General features: G+C 40.1%; 1 protein-coding gene across 2 annotated transcripts in view; it reads right to left on the bottom strand.

The window, feature by feature from the left end:
• Positions 1-361: 361 nt before the first annotated feature.
• SHCBP1 (SHC binding and spindle associated 1) overlaps positions 362-20,787 on the bottom strand; it is a 31,405-nt gene continuing 10,979 nt past the window's right edge. The window contains exons 6-13 of one of the 2 annotated variants that reach the window (XM_024199721.2): positions 19,594-19,827; positions 19,333-19,501; positions 17,174-17,294; positions 8,270-8,401; positions 4,549-4,667; positions 3,686-3,772; positions 3,171-3,312; positions 362-1,461 (exon numbers count right to left, since the gene is read on the bottom strand). In XM_024199721.2, the coding sequence (XP_024055489.2) occupies positions 1,133-1,461; positions 3,171-3,312; positions 3,686-3,772; positions 4,549-4,667; positions 8,270-8,401; positions 17,174-17,294; positions 19,333-19,501; positions 19,594-19,827 (1,333 nt within the window). In that variant the 3' untranslated portion in view covers positions 362-1,132. The remainder of the gene's footprint in view (positions 1,462-3,170; positions 3,313-3,685; positions 3,773-4,548; positions 4,668-8,269; positions 8,402-17,173; positions 17,295-19,332; positions 19,502-19,593; positions 19,828-20,787) is intronic. The other variant, XM_024199722.2, reaches the window with a different exon arrangement.

Genomic DNA, 20,787 nt, shown 5'->3' with positions numbered 1-20,787 from the left:
CTCGGTCTCCTTGCTAGTATTCCATTACACGCATTCTAAATGACAAAAAAGCAAATCTGTAGATCTTAAAGGACAACAGGATAAAGAATGTTAAGTTACACCAGAAAGATGCTATAGCAGTTATGGGACTAAATTCTCACTCAGGCAGTCACTGCAAGTTTTTCTTCAAGTTAGGACCAAGTAAGAACTTGGAGCTGACCCTGTGTCTTCCATTAACCTTGTGGAGCACAGAGGTGACTGCCTGGCAGGATTAGATCTTATATGCTTTGCCTTTGTTTTATTGATAAAAATTTCCATGGGCTGGAGAAAAAATTCCAGTTGAAAACTACATTTGTGATAATACTCCATTCCTTTCTAAGAGTATGGTCTGATGCCACAAGTAACAGGTTTTATTACTTAAAAAGCACTGTGTTACACATCTAAAAATATAACAAATACAAACATGTTACTTTAATTCCTTTTCCTTTAGAAATTGTTGCAATTCAGAACACTACTATGGCTAAAGAAAAGGGTACACTGATTTTTAGCACTAGGCAGTACAAGTTACATGCACATACACATTGTTTTGAGCAATACAATTTCAGATGCTCAATAGGTTTCCTAATAAATCCTGTAACTATAATACTGGTAACCCCCAATTTCTTAACAATAAATAAGTGATTGAGTAATACCCTAATTATAAAAAAGCCTTTATTAACATTCTAATGAAGTACCATGCCAGTATTAAATGGAAGTCAACCACTTCGGGCATGGTTAAGAAATAGCATGGAGGGAGCTATATCGCTGCAGCTGTTGTCCTCCCTCCCCTCTGGTGCCTAGGTTTTTTTTAAAAGTGTTTTACATTTAGTAGTTAAATAAATACTATAATAAAAGTGAAGTACATGGCTGGTAAAGGAAGAGCTTGTGGATCAGCAATGTCCACGTTGGAGTTCTGTTTTCTACATTTGCTGCAAGGAAGCAACTTCACACGTGCAACATGCACACTGTTAAAAAGAATAAATATTCTTGAATTTCATCACATTCTAGCAACATAATGGAAAGCAGATGAGTCCGATTAACTTCTCTGAAAGTAGCAGTGAGCATAACAGCTTGTGCAAATCGTCTACATGAATGGCACTGCAAGTCAGGACAGTCAAAAGAGGAACGTGCCAAAACTTCCTTTCCCATTTCGTTTGAACTGATTGCCCACGATAGAAACAAACATTTCCTGAGACATTAAGTTGTCATCAGCCTCCGTGATTCCCAGTTCACTCAGCCTTTTCTTGTGCATCTGTCTCTTCTTTACAGAGGTAGCAACAAGTTCATTTGCAATTTCATAATTGCCTTCAGTTTGTTCAGAAATCTCAGCTCTCTCATGGAGCTCCAAGTCATCTGTTGCACATTCATGTAGCTCTTCATGTCCCAAATCTTCTACATTGTCTGTCTCGCCATTTGACTGGATAGTCTGTATATTTCCTAAATCCGAAAACAGTGATGAGGTTATTACAGACTGTGCAGATGCCTGGAGGAGCTGAAGTAATTAAAGTGTCAGACTTGGAATACTTTGAAATTTAGGGGTTTTCTTTAAGTCTTATTAAACAATGAAAATATTCCCCATATTGCAATAACTGTTTCAAGTATTACATAGTTCAGCTACATCAGCTATTGCCAAAAAGAGCTAATTCTTCCAGTGCAAACACAAAGGTTCAGTACATATAGCACAAAGAACAAAGTCAAGTGGCAACTGGGATATCCAATGACAATCCAGCACGAAGAGTTAAAATGCAAGAATAAGCTTTCAAGGTGATTGCCACTGGAAACAGAAAAGCGGTAGTGAATATTTTATGAAAGGTTCAGGGGGAAAATTCATCAGCTTCCTCTTATCACCCCTTCCGGATGCATTTTTAACGATCGCCTCATATAGTCCAAGTATACGAGTGTGATGCTTAAGAAAGAATCTGGAGACTTAAATAAATTACTCAGACAGTCAAGTATTTTAGAGAGAGACAGCTGAGTGGGGATTAGACATTGCAACGGAGAGCTTAGTATCTTTCTTTGAAATAAAACATGGAAAGTACAGTTGTCAAGTGATATTTATGGTGGAGAACAACTACTCTGGGAGGAATAAGCTAGATCCAACAAGTCTCATTTCTGTTGCATGGTGGAACAGGAGAGCAGAGGATTAATATGGGTAGGAAAGGATTGTGGGAGGAATATGCTCACTTTCTTCCTGACAACATGTCATTTTGTGTGTGTGTGACCAAGTAGTTAGTTCCAGTCCTGCAGGATCTGCATAGTGGAGCAGATGGGTCCAGTAGACAAGACTCAACTGGAAAGCTCCTTTTCCTCACTGAATAGCTACACACCATTTAAGATAGACTCAGACACACTGACCCAGCCACTCGTTTAGAGGGGAGCCAGATGGAAAAAGCCTCAAGCACAACTAGATGGAACAGAGATTAAAACTCCTTTTATTGCAGAAAGTGTCATGTTTTAAATGGCTAAGTAGTCAGGATGTTCTGAAAGACCATCATGCCAGCTGCCTGATACGGGCTTCCAGTGCCCAGAATACATTTTTACAAGTGCTTTGATATCATTGGATAAAAAAGTGAAATTGAAGTGCAAGTAATTACACACATGCAACCTGCAGCTACTCCTAAACATTCCTTTGCAGTAGCTGTGATCTGGGAAATCTCAGTCCTCTGATAATTACAGGGAAGTCAGACCTAGACTCATTTTTCTCCTTATTAGAATGTTTAAGACTTTCTTTCTGCCAAGTTATATGATGTGCATTTTCTAAATCAGGGGTAGGCAACGGGAGGCACGTGTGCCGAAGGCGGCACGCGAACTGATTTTCAGTGGCGCTCACACTGCCCGGGTCCTGGCCACCGGTCCGGGGGGGCTCTGCATTTTAATTTAATTTTAAATGAAGCTTCTTAAATATTTTAAAAACCTTATTTACTTTACATACAACAATAGTTTGGTTATATATTATAGACTTATAGAAAGAGACCTTCTAAAAACGTTAAAATGTATTACTGGCACGCGAAACCTTAAATTAGAGTGAATAAATAAAGACTCGGCACACCACCTCTGAAAGGTTGCTGACCCCTGTTCTAAATATTTTAGAGAAACAGTAGATTCACCACTACATTTAGACTCCTATTAAGTCACTAGAGTTAAAAAAATACCTTCTGAATTTTTGGCAGCAATGTCTTTTACATCAGAGGAAACTGTAGGTTTAACCAGGACGACTCCATACCCTTCATTATTATGGATCACATTGTTCACCATGGTTATCTTGGGACTGTCATAATGCTCATCTAAGAAATCCTATAGCAGAAGACAAATGTAAAAAAAGATTTATGTAGCAAATTCTCAGAAAGGTAATTTCAACCCAGCTAGAGTGTCTTCTCTAAAAACAAAAATACAAAAGAACTAGAACTATTTGTGTATTTAAGGGACATAATTAAATATAGTCACCATTTTCCTTGTTGCAACCATGAAATAGAAGGAATATTTTGCTGTAATAGACAAGAATTTAAGTCCACTGCTATCAGTGTTATCATACCTTGTCTTTCAAACAAGTTAAAATCAAAAAGTAGTGACATTATGAGATAACTAACTAGAATAGTTACTGGCAGGTACCAATCTGAACAGGTTTGATCTTGATAACTGATCAGAGCACATTCCATCTGGAACTCACTTTTATGAGGATTCCTTCCTTGCAGTGGTGTATGCCATTGCCCAGCAGGGTACATGTGCTACCCGGATATATTTCAACACCAGCACCCTGTAAATTAAAAGGGACATATCATAAATGAGTCAGCAAGTTCCCAGTGTAACCCATTACCCCAAAGTGGGTCTGTCTCTAGCTAGTGGCTAAATGATAAGAGTCTATTTCCTCCTGTTATAGGGCTTAGTAAACTAAGTCAGGTAGCAGATGCTCATGGTTCACTGGCAATGCTGCTATCATCAGACCACAAAAGTTCTGCTGGGAAGAGATTGCATGACACATGCACAGAGATGTAGTTGATCTTTAATACACCACACCCAGCCCTAGGCAATCCAGTGGGTTTTTTTGGCTTGTAACAAAGTGTTAGATTTTGATCATCTCTTTGTAAGAATCAATAGGTAACATGTTAAAAAAAAAAAAAAGGCAGTTCAGCTGGAGAAAGAATATTAGTTTAATGAGAGACAAGAACATTTAAGGGGCACAAAATGGAGGCTCATTTTAAGAACAGCCTTATCCCATGAATCAGCTCCAAGAATGCACCTGGAGTTATTTCATAACAGACTCTTGTTATTGTTTGATTTTCACGGTGTCACATGCAAGTCAACATGAGTTCCCCCCCCAGAGACATACTACATAAGAGGTTAAGAGAATTCTCTGATTTCTTAAACACCAATTATATTTAGCCATCTAATGGAAAATACTGGTGGTTTTCTAAAGGATCAAGGAAGTCATCCTCTTTCCTGATTATGATTCCCTATTTGCCTGCAGGGAGCTTCATTTTATTCAAGTTGTAGTTTTGTTTCAAAAAAATATTTTAAAAAGTTAGTTCACACCTTAGCACCATACAGATCAGAGTTCTTCATTAATAGCTCTGCTGATGTCCGCACTGTAACACCTGTAGTTTCACACTGTAGCACACAGTTCTCCAGTGTGGTTTTCCCATGGTGAACACCTGCAATCAAAGATACCCAGTGTCGACATTAGAAATCATTCTAAAAGAGAGTATAACGGATGATCTATAACGAGAGGAATTTTCTGTTCATCAGGCCAGATAGATACTGTAATGAGGCCATATTAGATTAATATCTGTTAAGGAAACATTTTTTTCAGTAAGATTTCAGTGGAGCCCGAGGTAGACACTACCATTCAGCCTTTTTAACGAGCATGCTCTTGAAAGTATTTATTTTCTGGGTAACAAACCAACAAAAGTTAAATGGAAACAATTTCCATACACATTCTGGGACACACTGTTGCAGTGCAGTACTTTCCAGCACATCAGCAGCATGATCTGAGTCCAAAACCAGGGAGGATCAAGGCAATGTATGAATGATCCTCCAGAGGCAGATATTCAATGAAAAGGCTCTTCTGCCTTATACACACCCCCACCCCACTGCTTGTTTCCACTGGGGAAAGGTGGACAGCCAAAGCAAATGGGGCACAGCGAGGACCATGCAGATTCTCAGTTGTGTTTTCAGCCCCCGCCCCATGGCCAGTGCAGCCCAACCAAAAGTCTGAGTACTCATCAGGCTGCTCAGTCGGGGGACATAGGGACCAGGACCAGCCCCACACAGAGCTGCAGCAGGATCAGAAGTGTGCGAAACAGCTTTAAAGTTAACACTCTTGAGTCTGACAATGGATAGTGACAGTCTGTCTGGCGCACATATACTGTGATTGCGACCACAAGCATGTTTGCTGTATACCTAGCCTGCAAGGTCAACTGTCCTCTTGACATACTTCAGAAAGTCTGAAATAAGAAAGTGGCCGAGTATATGCCCAGATGGCAAAACCATGGCTCGTGAGCCACATGTGACTCTTTTATCATTAAAGTGTGGTTCACGGAGAGACTGGGGAGGTGGGGAGAGCTCAGGACTTCTGCCTTGCAGCAGGGTGATGGGGTAGGAGGTTCTGCTCAGCAGGGGGGGGGGGTCTCGGGGCTTCAGCAGGAGTGGGGCTGAAGCCTCGAGCCCTGGCAGGTGTGCCCTGGCTACTGAACTTCTGAAGACTGTCACATGTGGCTCGGAGGGTCAGTAAGTTTGGCCACCCCAGTACATGCGCACACATACCCCTAGACATGCGACATGACCCAAATTATCAGACAAGCAAAAATGTGTTAAACTTTTGCCTTTACACCTTAGTGGATAATTTTCAAGTTTCGACTTTCAGAAGATTAAAGCAAATTTAAATAGAATTAGAACTAACCTAAATTTAAAGGAAACAATGCAATAAAGTCATAAATGTTTTGATCTACAGGGGGCTTAAAGCCAAAGAGTTCACTTTCTGCATAACTGTTGCCAAATAACTCCAAGTATGTGTGATAATGAGCATGTGGGATGGTCATGTTAATACAATTATTGTGAACATTTACAAGTAGGCCAATACTTGGGAACAACAGTTATCTGATAAAGTGATTTATAAATTTGGCTTGGGCACATTCTCAGTCCATAGGAGGAGCGCCCAATATTACTGCCCACAGCTGACAGAACTAGACACCCGTTGGTAAAATTGTGGTGAAAATACAGGAACAGTCATTTCTTCCAGTCCTGTGGCTTTAATATCCAGCTCTGCAACAAAAGGAGGACTGGCCTCTCATTTCTTCATGTGTTACCACCTTTTAAAGTGTTCATCTGCTGCCACCCAAGCAGAGCTTCGTCAACGAACACTTTCATATGTTTGCCGGCATTGGCCCAGGGAAAACTGTGTCATATCGTAAACGGATTTTGTTCAGTGGCTAACTTGGAAAAGAGGGCAACTGTCTAGCTTTGCTGGATTTCTCTCATTAATTGCATGGTTTTTCTAAGAGAAAATAATTCAGAGTAATGCACTGCCTTGGCTTAATCCCACAAAGAAAGTCAGGGATGCATGGAACACAGCAAAACAGGATAAATAGAAGTTCTTTTGCAATAAAAATAAATCTTATCGTATATCTGAGACCAAAGCAATTACACACATGGATGTTCTCACATGCCAGTGTACATGTTGTAACCCTCTGGATGTGATCTGGATTACACACTTATTTTTGTAACTAAATCAATTCAGTTACACTGATGCAAAAACCTAATGTAGAGGCACTTGAACTAATGCAAACTGTGCTTATACCAGTTGCTTAATTTCATAAATTTCTGAATTAAGCTAAATCAGTTTAAATTTGCCTACAATAGTGGTTTGCACTGATATAACTAAAAACAAATAGTTACACCAGTGCAAGCTTTCAAACATAATCCAGGCCCTTTGTTGCAAAGGAACCATTAAACGAACATTAGCCTCAGATCTACCCTTACGAGTTATGATTTTTTTTTTTAATGACAGCAGTAACCTCTCCATATCAACGTTGATTCCTTTTCTTTGTGAAGATGTTTTACCTAAGTTGATAAAATATGAAATACCTACATGAAGGTGCTAAGAACTTTAAAGTGATATTTATTCCAATCCACCTCTATTTAGTGAAGTGTTAATTAGCATCTTCCCCAAAGGCAGAAGGGAAGGCCCCAATAAGTTTATCTTCAGATGGAACTAATTTTTCCTTAGATGATCAAAAGAATTGTCTGAGTGATACTATATTCCAAGGACTGATGAAAATAACAGCATGTAACGTAGCTTGGTTTTGCTTACAAAAAATGCAGATTCTCAACTGAAGGGTTTACAGCATGAGAAAAATCTTATTAACCGGAGTCCAGGGCAGGCAGCAGTGCTTTCTGGGGAAGCAAAGGGATCAGGTTCTTGATCACTGGACAAGAACAGGAGAGGCCAAGTGATGTGAGGCACAATAGCACAAAGCTGGCAGTCAGAGGGTAGGGAACAAAAGGAAAAGGTAGACGGCTTAGAGCTATAGAACTGACCTGCCAGCACGAAGAGTGGGGGATGGGCCTACTTGATAGCCACATCAATATTGTTTGAGGGAAGGGATAAAAGAAGTATCCTGCTGAGCCTCAATATGAATGTGCTGTCAGCCAGCAGAGGGGTTTGTGGTGACTAAGGAGAGGAAAGGTTGGTTCAGCAATAGTCAGGTATTTCCCAGACAGGTCTCTTTGCCAGTAAGGCAAGCAGGTTTCATTCTCCGGCCAAACTGGAGTAGGCTATGTAGCAATTTTTAGAGGCAGGTAGACTTAGCAGCTAAATTCCCTCTAAACTGCATGGCCGCACCCCTCCCCGCCGGCCCCAGCACGGACCTGCCCTGGACTTGCCGCGGCCAGGGGAGAGGAGCCCCTCCCTCAGCCCTGCCCGGCTGAGCCCCTCCCTTGGCCCCGAGCTGCTGCGGCAAGAGAGGGCTGGGGGGGGGGGTCCTCTCTCTCCACTGCAGCCCCAGGGCAGCCTGCACCCCAAACCTCTCATCCCCAGCCCCACCCCAGAGCCCACACCTCAACCCTCTGCCCCAGCCCTGAGCCCCCTCCCACTCACCAAACCCCTTGGCCCCAACCCCACATTATGAATTTTGTCATGTGCACCAACATGAAGGCGAGTGTAATATTGAATGCAAATGTACAGAGTAGCAAAGGTTTAATTCCACCAGTAATTATTGTCCATAAAAATGGACAAACAAAACACTTTATTACTTACTTAAGATCCCCTCTACTGCATCATGCTGAACCAGCTTCAAACTGGAGATTCTTATATTCGCCCCTGTACAGTCAACAAAGTTGTCTCCTTTGCCCCTCTTTTCTATCACAACATCATCTGGCAGGCCATACCCTGAAAGGAAAAGTTTAGATAAGGAAAAAATAAAAATCTTAGTGTTACTGTGGTTCACAGGTGGACACAGATGCTCCGTACACATCACAAGATATCAAAATTAGAGTTAAAGGACTGCAACTTGAGTTCTATCATGCTAACAGGTTTTAGTTTTCCAGACATCACTCCCTGCTACATCAGCCTTCTCTAAACTGGCAGGAATCGCACCCCTGAAGCATACAAGCAAGGTTAAAGTCTCCAAATGGCTGCTTCACTCAAACCACTACTGCCTTACTGCAAAGGTTTTGAGGTGGAGGGCCACACAAAAAACAACGAATTTCATTCATTGCACTACTGACTTGTGTATTTAAATGAAGTGGGTCAAAACCCTTGACTGCTGTAGTTTCCAGGAGAATTCAAGTAAAACCACAAACTTTAAAGCAGATGAGAATACTGATTCACTAAACCATCCACTGATGTATCAGCATGTAAAGCCTTTATTACTTGCATAATAAAAAGATAAAGCATATTGAAAAAGTTTGCACTAAGTTTTAAAGAAGTCAGATATAAACTAATTAGGTCTCAGCACCTCTGAGGGTAGATGAGAAATATAGAATCACTTCCCCCACCACTGGTGTACAGACCCCTCCGAGGTGCCAGCTGATTCACAGTGCACGGCAAGAATACACAATTTGGCACAGAAAATGAATACTGTATCCAGCTGAAACATACAACACTACAGAAACTGAAAGGAGAATTATTACCCAAATGCAAGGATATCATGGTTAACATGCCTAGAAGTGGCCTAGAGATCTCTAATGACCAGTCAGGTCACCAGCCCCAGGACAGACCCTTGCTGGACCCCACTAGATACACCTACACAGTTTGATAGCGAACCATTGATAACTACTCTTTGAATACTGTCTTTTAACCAATTTTGCACCACCTTATAGTGATGTCATCTAGACAACATTTCCCTAGTATGCTTAAGAGAATGATAGGTGGGACTGTGTCAAAAGCCTTACTAAAATTAAGCTACATCATCTACAGCTTCCACCCTATCCACTAGGCCAATAATCTTGTCAAAGAAGAAAATTAGGGTGGCTTGGCCTGATTTTTTTCTTGACAAATTCATGCTGGGTACTCCTAGGTACTCAACCTGATTGTCTAATATTTTATCCCAGTATCTTTCCAAAGTTCAAGTGACTGCTCTATAATACCCTGGGTCTTCTCTGTTCCTCTTTTTAAATATTTGCTCTTCTCCAGTCCTCTGGAACCTTACCCATCCTCCATGAGTTATCGAAGATAATTGCTTCAGCTAATTCCTTAAGCACCCTCTGATGAATTTCATCAGGCCCTGCCAACTTAAATACACTGAATTTATCTAAATATGCTTTAATAATATCTTTCCCCATTTCCCTCCTTCCCCCTTGTTGTTAATATTAATTTATCTCAAGTACCTGGTCACCTTTAACCTTTTCAGTGAAGTCTGAAGTAAAATAGGCATGAAACACCTCAGCCTTCTCAATGCCAATTATTTGCTCTCCTTCCGTGGTAAGTAGGGGACCTAACACTTTCCTTCATCTTCTCTTGTTCCTAGTTTATTTATAGAACCTCTTTTCTTATTCCTTTTATTTCCCTTGCTAGCTGTACCTTATTTTGTGCCTCAGCCATTCTGATTTGTCTCTACAGGCTTGTGCTATTCTTTTGTACTCTTCCTCGGCAACTGATCCATGTTTCCACTTTTTGTAGGATTGCTTTTTGATTTGCAGGTCATTAGAGAGCTCCTAATGGAGCTAATTGGCTGCTTCCTAGTCTACTATTTTTCAGTATGCTGTTTGTCTAGTCAAGATTCTGTAAAGTATGTCTGCCTGTGGACTGTACAACAGCTGGAGTTATTCAACCACTGTACAATGAAGAATTAAACACTTAGTATCTCTGATGGAAGGAAGCTTATGGAAGGGTAAAGACTATCATTGCAGCAAAGGCAAATTTATCTGGGTGCTCAAACTAGGAGCTTCATCACAAGTGGTAGGGTTTCTTCTAAATTTAGTCTAAACTCAATTCCCTAGTGCTTACTTTACTGATAACTATACATTCTTGAAAGTTTTTATTTACCCATAAATCACAGATCTTCACTCTCATTGTGTCTTGGAATAAATAAAGGAAGACACCTATACAATTAAGTCGTGTTATTCCTTTGACAAATTTTCCCATCCCCTCGTGCCAAGAAAGCTACCAAAACAGTATTAACTACTCAGATTAGAGCCAGTGAGATTTTACTTGATGCCCCCTTTAGGACATTTTCAGCAACTCCTACTACTAAACTTTCCCCCAACACAAGTCCATATACAAAGATTACTCATCCTGACACTTGCTCATTCAAGGAGTAGTCCCTATTAAAGTAAACTTACTTATATATTTTGTTCCATAAAGCAGAATGGCTATTTCTATTCTATGACTCTAATAGGCCTGCTACTTCACCCCTTGTATTACCATTTTCTCAAAGACAGGACAACATCTGTCATAAATACCACCCACCAGGATTTCAGAACAATACTATTCTCACTGATAAATAAAGCAATTTATTGAGGCCCTTTATCCTGCAGATGTATTGCATATGGGCATGTATATCTATATAAATCAAACACATACAAGAGAGAAAGAAAATTATAGTCATAAAACAAAAAGAGGCAAGAAAATATAGTAGGCAACAGCAGGAAATTAAACTCCCAGCCTTTTTTCCATTAAGAAGTTTTGACAAGATAAAGATAAAGAATGCAGCTTAAGCAGTTTCTGAACAGCCCACAATGATGTATCGGTTACTATAGAACGAACTGTATTCCTAAAGTTGTTTGGTAAACTGCTAACAGGTGTACATGCCTGTAGCTCAGGCATTACTGGGAGAGATACAAGGATGCAATGTATCCTAGACAAGGCAGGAGCATTTAATTTTAAAGCCATTCTCAAAAGCACAGAAACATTTGTTGAGAAAAATATCATAAACATGTATACATTGCCTATTTGGTGCCACAAAATAAACAGAGCTCTGCACCCATAGCCAGTGACTCCCTTCTCTATTCTGGTCTATATGGTATAGCATCACCATTCACACTGCTAGTTTGTGCACTACACACATTAAGCTTCACATTTCTCAACAAATATTTGAATGCAACATGCTATAAGGTCTTGACTTGTCCCTTACTTCAATAAGGTTACACACAACCTGTGCTGTACAATCTTCAGAATACCCTTCTCAAGCAGACGAATAATCCCTATTTTATAAACAGGGAAAATGAGGCATAGAAGTGAAGTGGCTTGCCAAAGGGCACACAACTGGCAGAGACAAGAATAGAATTGAGGTCTTAATAGCCACCAGTTTAGTCCACTAGACAGAATTACCACTTATTAACAAAAGCTATAAATATAAAATGCAGAATATTTACCAGCATAGGATCAAGGATCATACCATGTTAAATCACATGGACCAAGTACATTTTGCAGTGCTTTCTCCTGGCAATGAAGAGGGAAAACTAGCTTCCTTGATGATTCACAAAATTCAACTAATGCACAGTGAGTCTTCCTGGTGAGTGTAATTAAATGAGGTTCTACTGTGAGGATAAAGAACCGAAGGCTTAGGTCTACTGTATACTCTTTATATTTTAGAACCAATGCTCTGCAATTTAAATACAGAAGTTACCTCAAGTGACCTTTGTGCTCGTTAAATTAAGTCAATTCTTCCTTATATACTCCTGCCAGAGTCTGTCCGCTAGCTAAACAATCAGGCAGCGACTGAATGATTTCATCCAAATAAATAGCATGAGAACACACTGAATTGGGGATAAATGTACTCTTCCGAAGTCCTATCCTGGCCCATTTGCAGCTGTAGCACTCACATCCTTCACGGGCACAGACAGCCGCACACACCACTCAATACGTTTGAAACATACTCCTGGCTCTAGCAGCAGGGCCTCTGCAGGAATGTGAAGGCATTTAAGAAAAAAGAAAAGTTAATAAACTCCCGGTCAACAGATCCCTCCTGAAGTTAACAAGTCCCTTTGCACCGTTCAGTTTACTTTAAGAAAATGGACCAGTTAACATTAATTTTAGGCTCTTCCACACTTACAAGAACCTTCTACCTTATCTTAAATCTTAACTGAATCAAATTGTACCAGAGAATCGCTATGGATAGCAATTCCATGCTTACACAATAAGAGCACAGAAGTGGAAATAGATTATCAACCCGCTGACCAGGATGATCACTGTGATTGTGAAATACTCAGCAAGATTAGAGAGGCGACAAAGGCAGAAAATGCAATAATGGGGGACTTCAGCTATTCTCATATTGACTGGTGTGGCAGAGCTCTGATCTTGTCCCCGTGGGTCCTGCGCTTCTAGGCAGTATATGCTAGCCTCAGTGGCTCTCTGTGACCCTCCACGTAGCCCTTCTCTCTCTAGGGCCAGGGTTACAGTCTACTGAGCCCTTTTCATCATAAGCCAGCAAGGAGGTTGTGGGAATTCTCTCACCAGTCTCTGTTGTCCCTAGGGCTTGTTTTAGAACAGTTTAGCCTCCTGTCCTGACAGGGGCCTGACTTCCCCTCCCAGGAGATGTTCCTGTAGTGGTGGGTTGGGGGGAACCCGGGCCCGCCCTCTACTCCGGGTTCCGGCACAGGGACCCTAATGGTAGCAGCTGTTGGCAGCCAACCTTTCACTGCCAGAGTTGCTACATTTCCCTGGGCCACTTCCCCACAGCTCTCTTACTTCTCCCTTCTTCATCCTTACCTTAGGGCTCCTTTACTGATGGTGTGAGGGTGTCTTCATTAACCAGCCCTTCAGCCGCACTTCCTCTCCTCTGGCTCCCTGGCTCTCCTCTGCCTGACTGGTGTGAGCCCTTTTTATAGTATCAGCGGGGCCTTAATTAGAGTCAGGTGGTCACATTAGCTTAATGGCCTCACCTGACTCGTTGCAGGTTAATTGGAGTCAGGTGTTCTCATTAGCCTGGAGCAGCCCCTGCTCTGGTCAGTCAGGGAACAGAAAACTGTTAATCCAGTGGCCAGTATATCTGCCTTCTGCTATTCTGCTGTACCCAACTGGCCTGGGTCTATCACACTGGATACAGGTCACCTCAGGAAGGGATGCAAAGATAACATTTCTAGACACCATAAATGACTGCTGCTTGGAGCAGCTTGTACTGGTACCCACAAGGGAAGGGCAATTCTTGATCTAGTCCTAAGTGGAGCACAGGATCTAGTCCAAGAGGTGAATATAGCTGAACTGCTCAGCAATAGGACTATAATAGAGTTTAACTTAACAGCCTGGGGAGACGGGGGTGGAATACCAAAGAAACCTACTGCCTTAGCATTTAACTTTGAAAAGGGGAACTACACAAAAATGAAGAAGCTGGTTAAACAGAAATTAAAAGGAACAATCACAAAGGCGAAATGCCTGTAAAATGCATGGAGTCTATTTTAAATAGTCTAGTTTAGAGAGGCCCAATCTAAACGTATACTTCAAATTTAAGGGAAAAAACAGTAAGAGGATACAAAAAATGCCATAATGGCTAAACAGCAGAGTAAAAGAGGCAGTTAGAGGCAAAAAGGCATCCTTTAAAAATTGGAAGTCAAATCCTAGCAGGAAAAAATAGAAAGGAGCATAAACTCTGGCAACTATAAAAGTTTATGGTAGGCCAAGAAAGAATTTGAAGAGCCCCTAGCTAAAGATAAAAACAGCAAAAAAAATTAAGTACATCTGAAGCAATAAGTCTACCAAACAGTGGAGTCACTGAACAATCAAGGTACTAAAAAAGGATTCATGGAAGACAAGGCTGTTGCAGAGAAACTAAATGAATTATTTGCATCAATCTTCACTGCACAACAGATGTGGTGGAGATCCTCACACCCAAGCTATTCTTTTTATGTGACAAATCTGAGGAACTGTCCCAGGCTGAGGTGCAGAGGAGGTTTTGGAACAAATTAATGGATTCAACAGCAATAAGTCACCAGGACCAGATGTTGTTCACCCAAGAGTTCTGAAGGAACTCAAATATGAAACTGCAGAACAACTAACCATGGTATGTAACCTATCACTTAAATCAGCCTCCGTACCAGAAGGGTAGCTAATGTAATGCCTATTTTTTAAAAAGGCTGCAGAGGCAATCCTAGCAATTACAGGACAGTGAGCCTAACTTCAATACCAGGTAAACTGACTGAAACTATAGTTAACAATTAACAGACACAAACACGATATATTGGGGAAGAGTCAACATGGGAAATCATGCCTTGCCAATCTACTAGAATGTTTTGAGGGTGTCAAGAAGCATATGGACAAAGGTGATCGGATGATATAGTGTACTTGTACTTTCAAAAAGCCTTTGACAAGGTCCCTCACCAAAGGCTCTTGAGCAAAGTAAGGAGTCCTGGGATAAGAGGGAAGGTCTTCTCATGGATCAGTAACTGATTACAAGATGGGAAACAAAGGATAGGAATAAATGATCAGTTTTCACAATGGAGAGAGAGTAAATAGCAGGGTCCCTCAAGGTGACAAAAATAGTGAGGTAACGAAATTTGCAGATGATACCCAGTTACTCAAGACAGTTAAGTCCCAAGCAGACAGCAAAGAGTTACAAAGGGATCTCACTAAACTGGGTGATGGGGCAACAAAATGGCAGTTGAAATTCAATTTTGATAAGTGCAAATTAATGCACATTGGAAAAAATAACCACAGCTCTACTTACAAAATGATAGGGTCTGAATTAACTATTTTTTTTTTTTTTTGGAATGGTAAAAGATCTTGGAGACACTGCACATAGTTCTCTGAAAACATTTGCTCAATATGTGGCAGCAGTCAATAAAGGTAACAGAATGTTAGGAACTATTAGGAAAGGGAGAGATAATAAAACAGAAAATATCAAACATCTGTGGTACGCCGACACCTTGAATACCGTGTGCCATTCTGGTCACCCCCATCTCAAAAAAATATATATTAGGATCGGAAAAGATGCAGAGAAGAGCAACAAAAATGATTAAGGGTATGGAACAGCTTCCATATGAGAAGAACTTAAAAAAATAAGGATCCTTCAGCTTAGATGAGAGACAACTAAGGGCGGGGGGACTTAGAAGTCTATAAAATCATGAATGATATGGAGAAAGCAAATAAGGAATTGTTATTTACCCCTTCATATAACACAAAAACTAGTGGTCACCCTATGAAGTAAACAGGCAGCAGGTTTAAAACAAACAAAAGCAGAGTGGCTATAAATCAATACTTTCTTTTTAAATCTAAAATATCAGATTTTTTATTTAAATTGGATTTTTTTATTTTGTTATTTTAAAATATAAGTTTTTTCTTTTAAAAATAACCCTGTTTAAAAGGAAATTTGAATTTACTACAAAATACTTTAAGGATCAAAATTATAATTTCTTAAAATATTTAAATAAAAAATAAATATGATGAATACATGAGCCTCTAATCAAAAAACTGAGTTAAAGGCTGCTTTTCTAAATACAGAAAGAATAGAGGGCAAACATCTAACTTTTGAGTTCAAGCTTTATAAATATGACAATACATCATGTACTAAGGGCTTGTTTTCTTAATAAAAAAAATAAATTTTATATGCTATTTTGTGTGTTTAATTTAATTCCAGTTACCATCCTAATGCAGATTGACACAAATATCATTCACCATTCAACCTACTAAAAACGTACAATTAATAAAAATCTGAAAATATTAAGCTATATAATTGTTTAAATAAATTTAAATAGTTATAGTGTACCGCCCTAGGTAGCAAAGAGATGTACCAAATCTAAAGTAAAGGCTCTAATTAGCTGTAAATCAACATGTTTTAATGGTTATATCAGCCAGTAAGAATACACCTGTCTTTAGAAAGTAACTGACATACAAATGGAAAAGTTGATTAAAATCAATTATTTAAATCGAGGCTTTCCACTTTGATTTAAATCGCTGATTTAAATCAGTCCACCCTGAAAGAAAATACTTCACCACAATGCACGATCAACATGTGGAACTCGTTGCAATGGGTTGTTTAGAAGGCCAAAAGTATTACTGAATTAGATACGTTTATGAAGGACGTCCATCAATTGCTATTAGCCAAGATGGTCAGGGACGCATTGCCATGATCCAGATGTCCCTAAACTAGAGCCCTGCAGTGCAACTGGGATCCTGAGGGTCCTGCAGGACCCATTGCCATAATAGTGCATTTTACCTGGTCCTGCTATGTTACGGGAGGAATTGGATGGGAAAAAAAAAAAAAATAAAAATAAAAAAAAAAATATACCAGACTGCTGTAATTTGTAGGAAAACACTCTTATTTTTAAATAAAAGTTTAAATACTTAAATTTAAGCGAGGGATAGAAAGATTTAATGTCTATTATAACAGGAATTCAAGTATTCTTTTATGTGGTTTAAGCAAGATGTGTTTTATTAACCAGCTTTTTTTTTTTTTTTTTTTTTTTTTTTTTTTTGGGGGGGGGTATTTTTTTTTTTTTTTATGGTTTTAAGTTTTTTTTTGTGGGGGGGGGGGGTATCGTGCAAGAAACAATGTGGGAATGGGTGGGAGTGGGTATTGTGGTGCAGAACAGGAGCGGGATTAAAGAAATTGTTCCGCATAGGGCTCTACCCTAAACCTCCAACTGCCAGAAGCTTGGACTGGACTCACTCAAAGTTGTCCTGTTCTGTTCATTTCCTTTGAAGCAACAGGCACGGATCATTGTCAGAAGATCAGGTACTGGGCTAGATGAACCATTGGTCTGACCCCATCTAGCTGGTCTTATATACCTTCTAGTTCAATTGAGTCAGCAATGCAGAACATGCCATCTACAACATAATGGCCAGGACAGATGATGACAGTATCTCCTTCATAGCAGGCACTGACAGCTGTCAGTGGATCACTGTGGAACTGTAAAAGAGAAATAAACACTTAATCAGCTTCAGAAAATGCAAGAGAATAGCTTGAGTTTATGCCAACAGAATTCCCTTTTCATTTGAATGTTGCTACATAGTCGAAATGCTACTGCTTCTGCTTAAAGGAAACCCATTTTAGTGGCATCTATAGAATACAATTCTTTGTGTTCAAATAGTGCTTTGCATGCAAGTATCTCCATGTACTTTTAGAACAGTGAATCAGCCTCAAGATATCCCTGAGAGAACAGATGGGAAACTGAGGCAGGTAAAGATTAGTACCATGTTTTAAAGTGCCTAAATGCAAACCCCAATTTGCCTGTAAATGCAGTGTTGGAAGTTCTGCCTTAAGTGATTTACCCTAGGTCAGTGGTTCTCAACCAGGGGTATGTGTACTCCTGGGGATACTCAGAGGTCTTCCAGGGGGTACATCAATTCATCTAGATATTTGCATACTTTTACAACAGACTACATAAAAAGCCCTAGCAAAGTCAGTACAAACTAAAATTTCATACAATTACTTATATATACACATACATACACATATATACACACACAGAAATGTAAATACAATATTTATATTTCAATTTATTTATTTTAGAATTATATGGTAAAAATGAGGAAGTAAGCAATTTTTCAGTGAGTGTGCTGTGATGCTTACAAAATCAAACAAGAATACAAAGGTGAGTAGTTTTTAAGTAAGATGAAACTTGGGGGTATGCAAGACAAATCAGACTCTTGAAAGGGGTACTGTCGTCTGGAAAGGTTGAGAGCCACCACCTAGGTCACAAAGGAAATATGAGGCAGAGACAGTAACAGCCAAGGGAACTAGGTAGGAGCTAGTCTAGACACTATCCTCTCACTCCTGGAGATCCCTTTTTTGATCCCTCCAAAAAAGAATTCAAGGACACTGCTGTTGCAGTGTGGGATCTGTCTGGCAGACATTTTGTGTTAGTCTCCAAAGTGGGCAAGCTGGCACCTATCACAAGCATGACAACAGGATTCTACTCTGAACTGTGACTGAAAACGGCGTAATGGAATTCCACGGTTATTGCCTCAGTGACTTCCAGATTAAGCATGCTCAGTTTACAAGTATTAAGATCCTCTTCCAACTGCTCACCCTGCACACTCAACCCAGGATCTGAGAGTTAAACCCGGTTCTTTCCTTTTTGCACAACACCAGTAATAGCTGTTCTGAAGGCCAAATTAAGCTCTCAGATATCTGGGCAATTAAATGACATATATATAACTACACCTCTACCTCGATATAACGCTGTCCTCGGGAGCCAAAAAAATCTTACTGCATTATAGGTGAAACCGCGTTATATTGAACTTGTTTTGATCCACCGGAGTGTGCAGCCCCGCCCCCCTGGAGCACTGCTTTACCACGTTATATCTGAATTTGTGTTATATCGGGTCGCGTTATATCGAGGTAGCAGTGTATATAGAAAGAGATAGTTTTATCTATCAATTTTTACACAGCTGTAACTGGAATTGAGTAAATAATTCAGTTTATTCACAAGGAACAGAATGCAGATGACAACTCCCAACTGGCTTTAAAAGGCATGGAGAGCCAAAGCAGTAAAATCATATCTGTCACTGAATTGAGGCAGGACTCAAACTCGAAAGGAACAGATGTGTTGAGACAGGTTCCTTCCTCCTGCCCTCCCCCTATTTATCAGTAGACCCAGACCTGCTCAAAATTTAAAAGAAATACCTTTAAAAAGCGTGCATCCAGGTACATTAAAACTCAAAGTAAATCTCTTGCCTTACTTAGAATACTTCATTTTGAAATTGTTACAGGAGTGCAGAGAGGAAAGTGCTTGTAAAGGAGTATTTAGCAGTTACAAGTTAGTTAGATACATTCACTGTTTCTTCCACCCTTATTACTCGCTATTTATATTACAGTTGTGGGATTACAGTCCCCTCATGGTAAGCTCTGTACATACAGAAGTGAATACTGTGAAAGAAGAAATTAATCTATTGAGGGAAGATAGAAAATGGAGGACAGAGAATGAAGACAACTACTATTTTACCTGTATTTCTAGTTCTTCATCACAGGTCTCAGGACAAAGCTTCTCCCTGAGCAGAGACTGCAACAGACTTGCCATTATAGTAGAAGATACAACATGAGTGATCTTCGTACCCATTGGACGGGAGCCTTTGGCTTGGAGACCAGTGTGCTTCTGGTAACCAAATACATACCTGAAACATGAGCAATAAACCATCAGTTCTGTCCTGATGGAGAGCATTTCCTAGCTGGTTTCTTCTCCTCCACCCCTCCACACACACAGTACCTCAAGAGAGGATTCTCAATGAGCTTTAGCTTTTGCTTCAGATGCTCTATCTCATCATACAGCTTTAAGCCTTCCACCATGGAGACATTTTCTGCCTCGGAGTCAGAGTCACTGCTTGATATGCCGCTCCTCAGGTTTATGAACTTCCTGTAGAGCGCCTCACATTGAGACAGCAGATTGTGATAATCAGCAATGAGTCCAGAAGGGACACGATCCTCAAGTATGTCATAATGCCTACAATTCAAAGTGTAGAAGAGTTAGTGTTCTTCACCTTTCCAAAGCAGAGAGAACCTGACCCAAAGCCTATTTTAATCCAGGGGAATCTTTCCACTGACTTAAATGGGCTTTGAGTCAGAAGTGCTGAGCTCCCTGCATCTATGACACCTCAATTCAAAGGGGCATGGCTGACAAAAAGCACATCTGTCTAAATATGCCACCCCCCCCTTGTTACGATGCACACCCAAGATTATTAGAGTTTAAAGAGTACACACAGAAAAAGGGAGAGAAATATGTTTCAAAAAATACAAAGATATACTTTTAAAAAACACAAGAATTATCAGGAGGCTTCAGAGGCAGGTATATTCCCAAGAACTATTTTTAAGTCACTACTTAAATACTGACTAGATGGTGTCCTTTTAAGACACCATGAAAACGTTGGCTTTGAAATAGCAAAAGCAGAACTTTGTCGAGCAAGAGAAAAAGAAACATAACTCAGGGAAAAGAGAGAGAGAGAGGCAACAATTAGAACTGGATGATAGATTTACTAGAAAATAAAATGTACCATCAAGGAGTTTCACACACAAGAGATGGAAACACTCCTGCAAAGTGGCTCTGCCTAAGTCAGACAGAGTCACATATCTGCCAGATAGAAGATGGCTTGCTGAAAATTCCGGAGTGGTGGTTCTACAGTGATCACTCCAGAAAAAGGTCAGACAGCAATGAAAAGATACTGAAAGCAAAGAGAAGAATCCTCTTTTGTCTTCAGTACAGTTGAAGGGGAAGGAAGTTAACCCAGTGTAAATAACTCCATGCCCAGTCACTGAAGGGGTCTTACTGGGAAGAAGAAAACATCCAAGGAAACTAAGGGCCAAGACAATTCCCTAGAGCCAAGTTTCAATCATTCAGCTGTTCGCTAAAGGGCACTCAAGAATGTGCCATAAAGAACAAACAACTGGAGGCAGAATAATAAATATC

This window comes from Terrapene carolina, unplaced genomic scaffold (assembly GCF_002925995.2).
Source record: "Terrapene carolina triunguis isolate 2854851 unplaced genomic scaffold, T_m_triunguis-2.0 Scaffold130, whole genome shotgun sequence".
NCBI lineage: Eukaryota > Metazoa > Chordata > Testudines > Emydidae > Terrapene > Terrapene triunguis.
The sequence above is the reverse complement of the archived record's forward strand: the minus strand, read 5'-3'. Positions and strand labels throughout refer to the sequence as shown.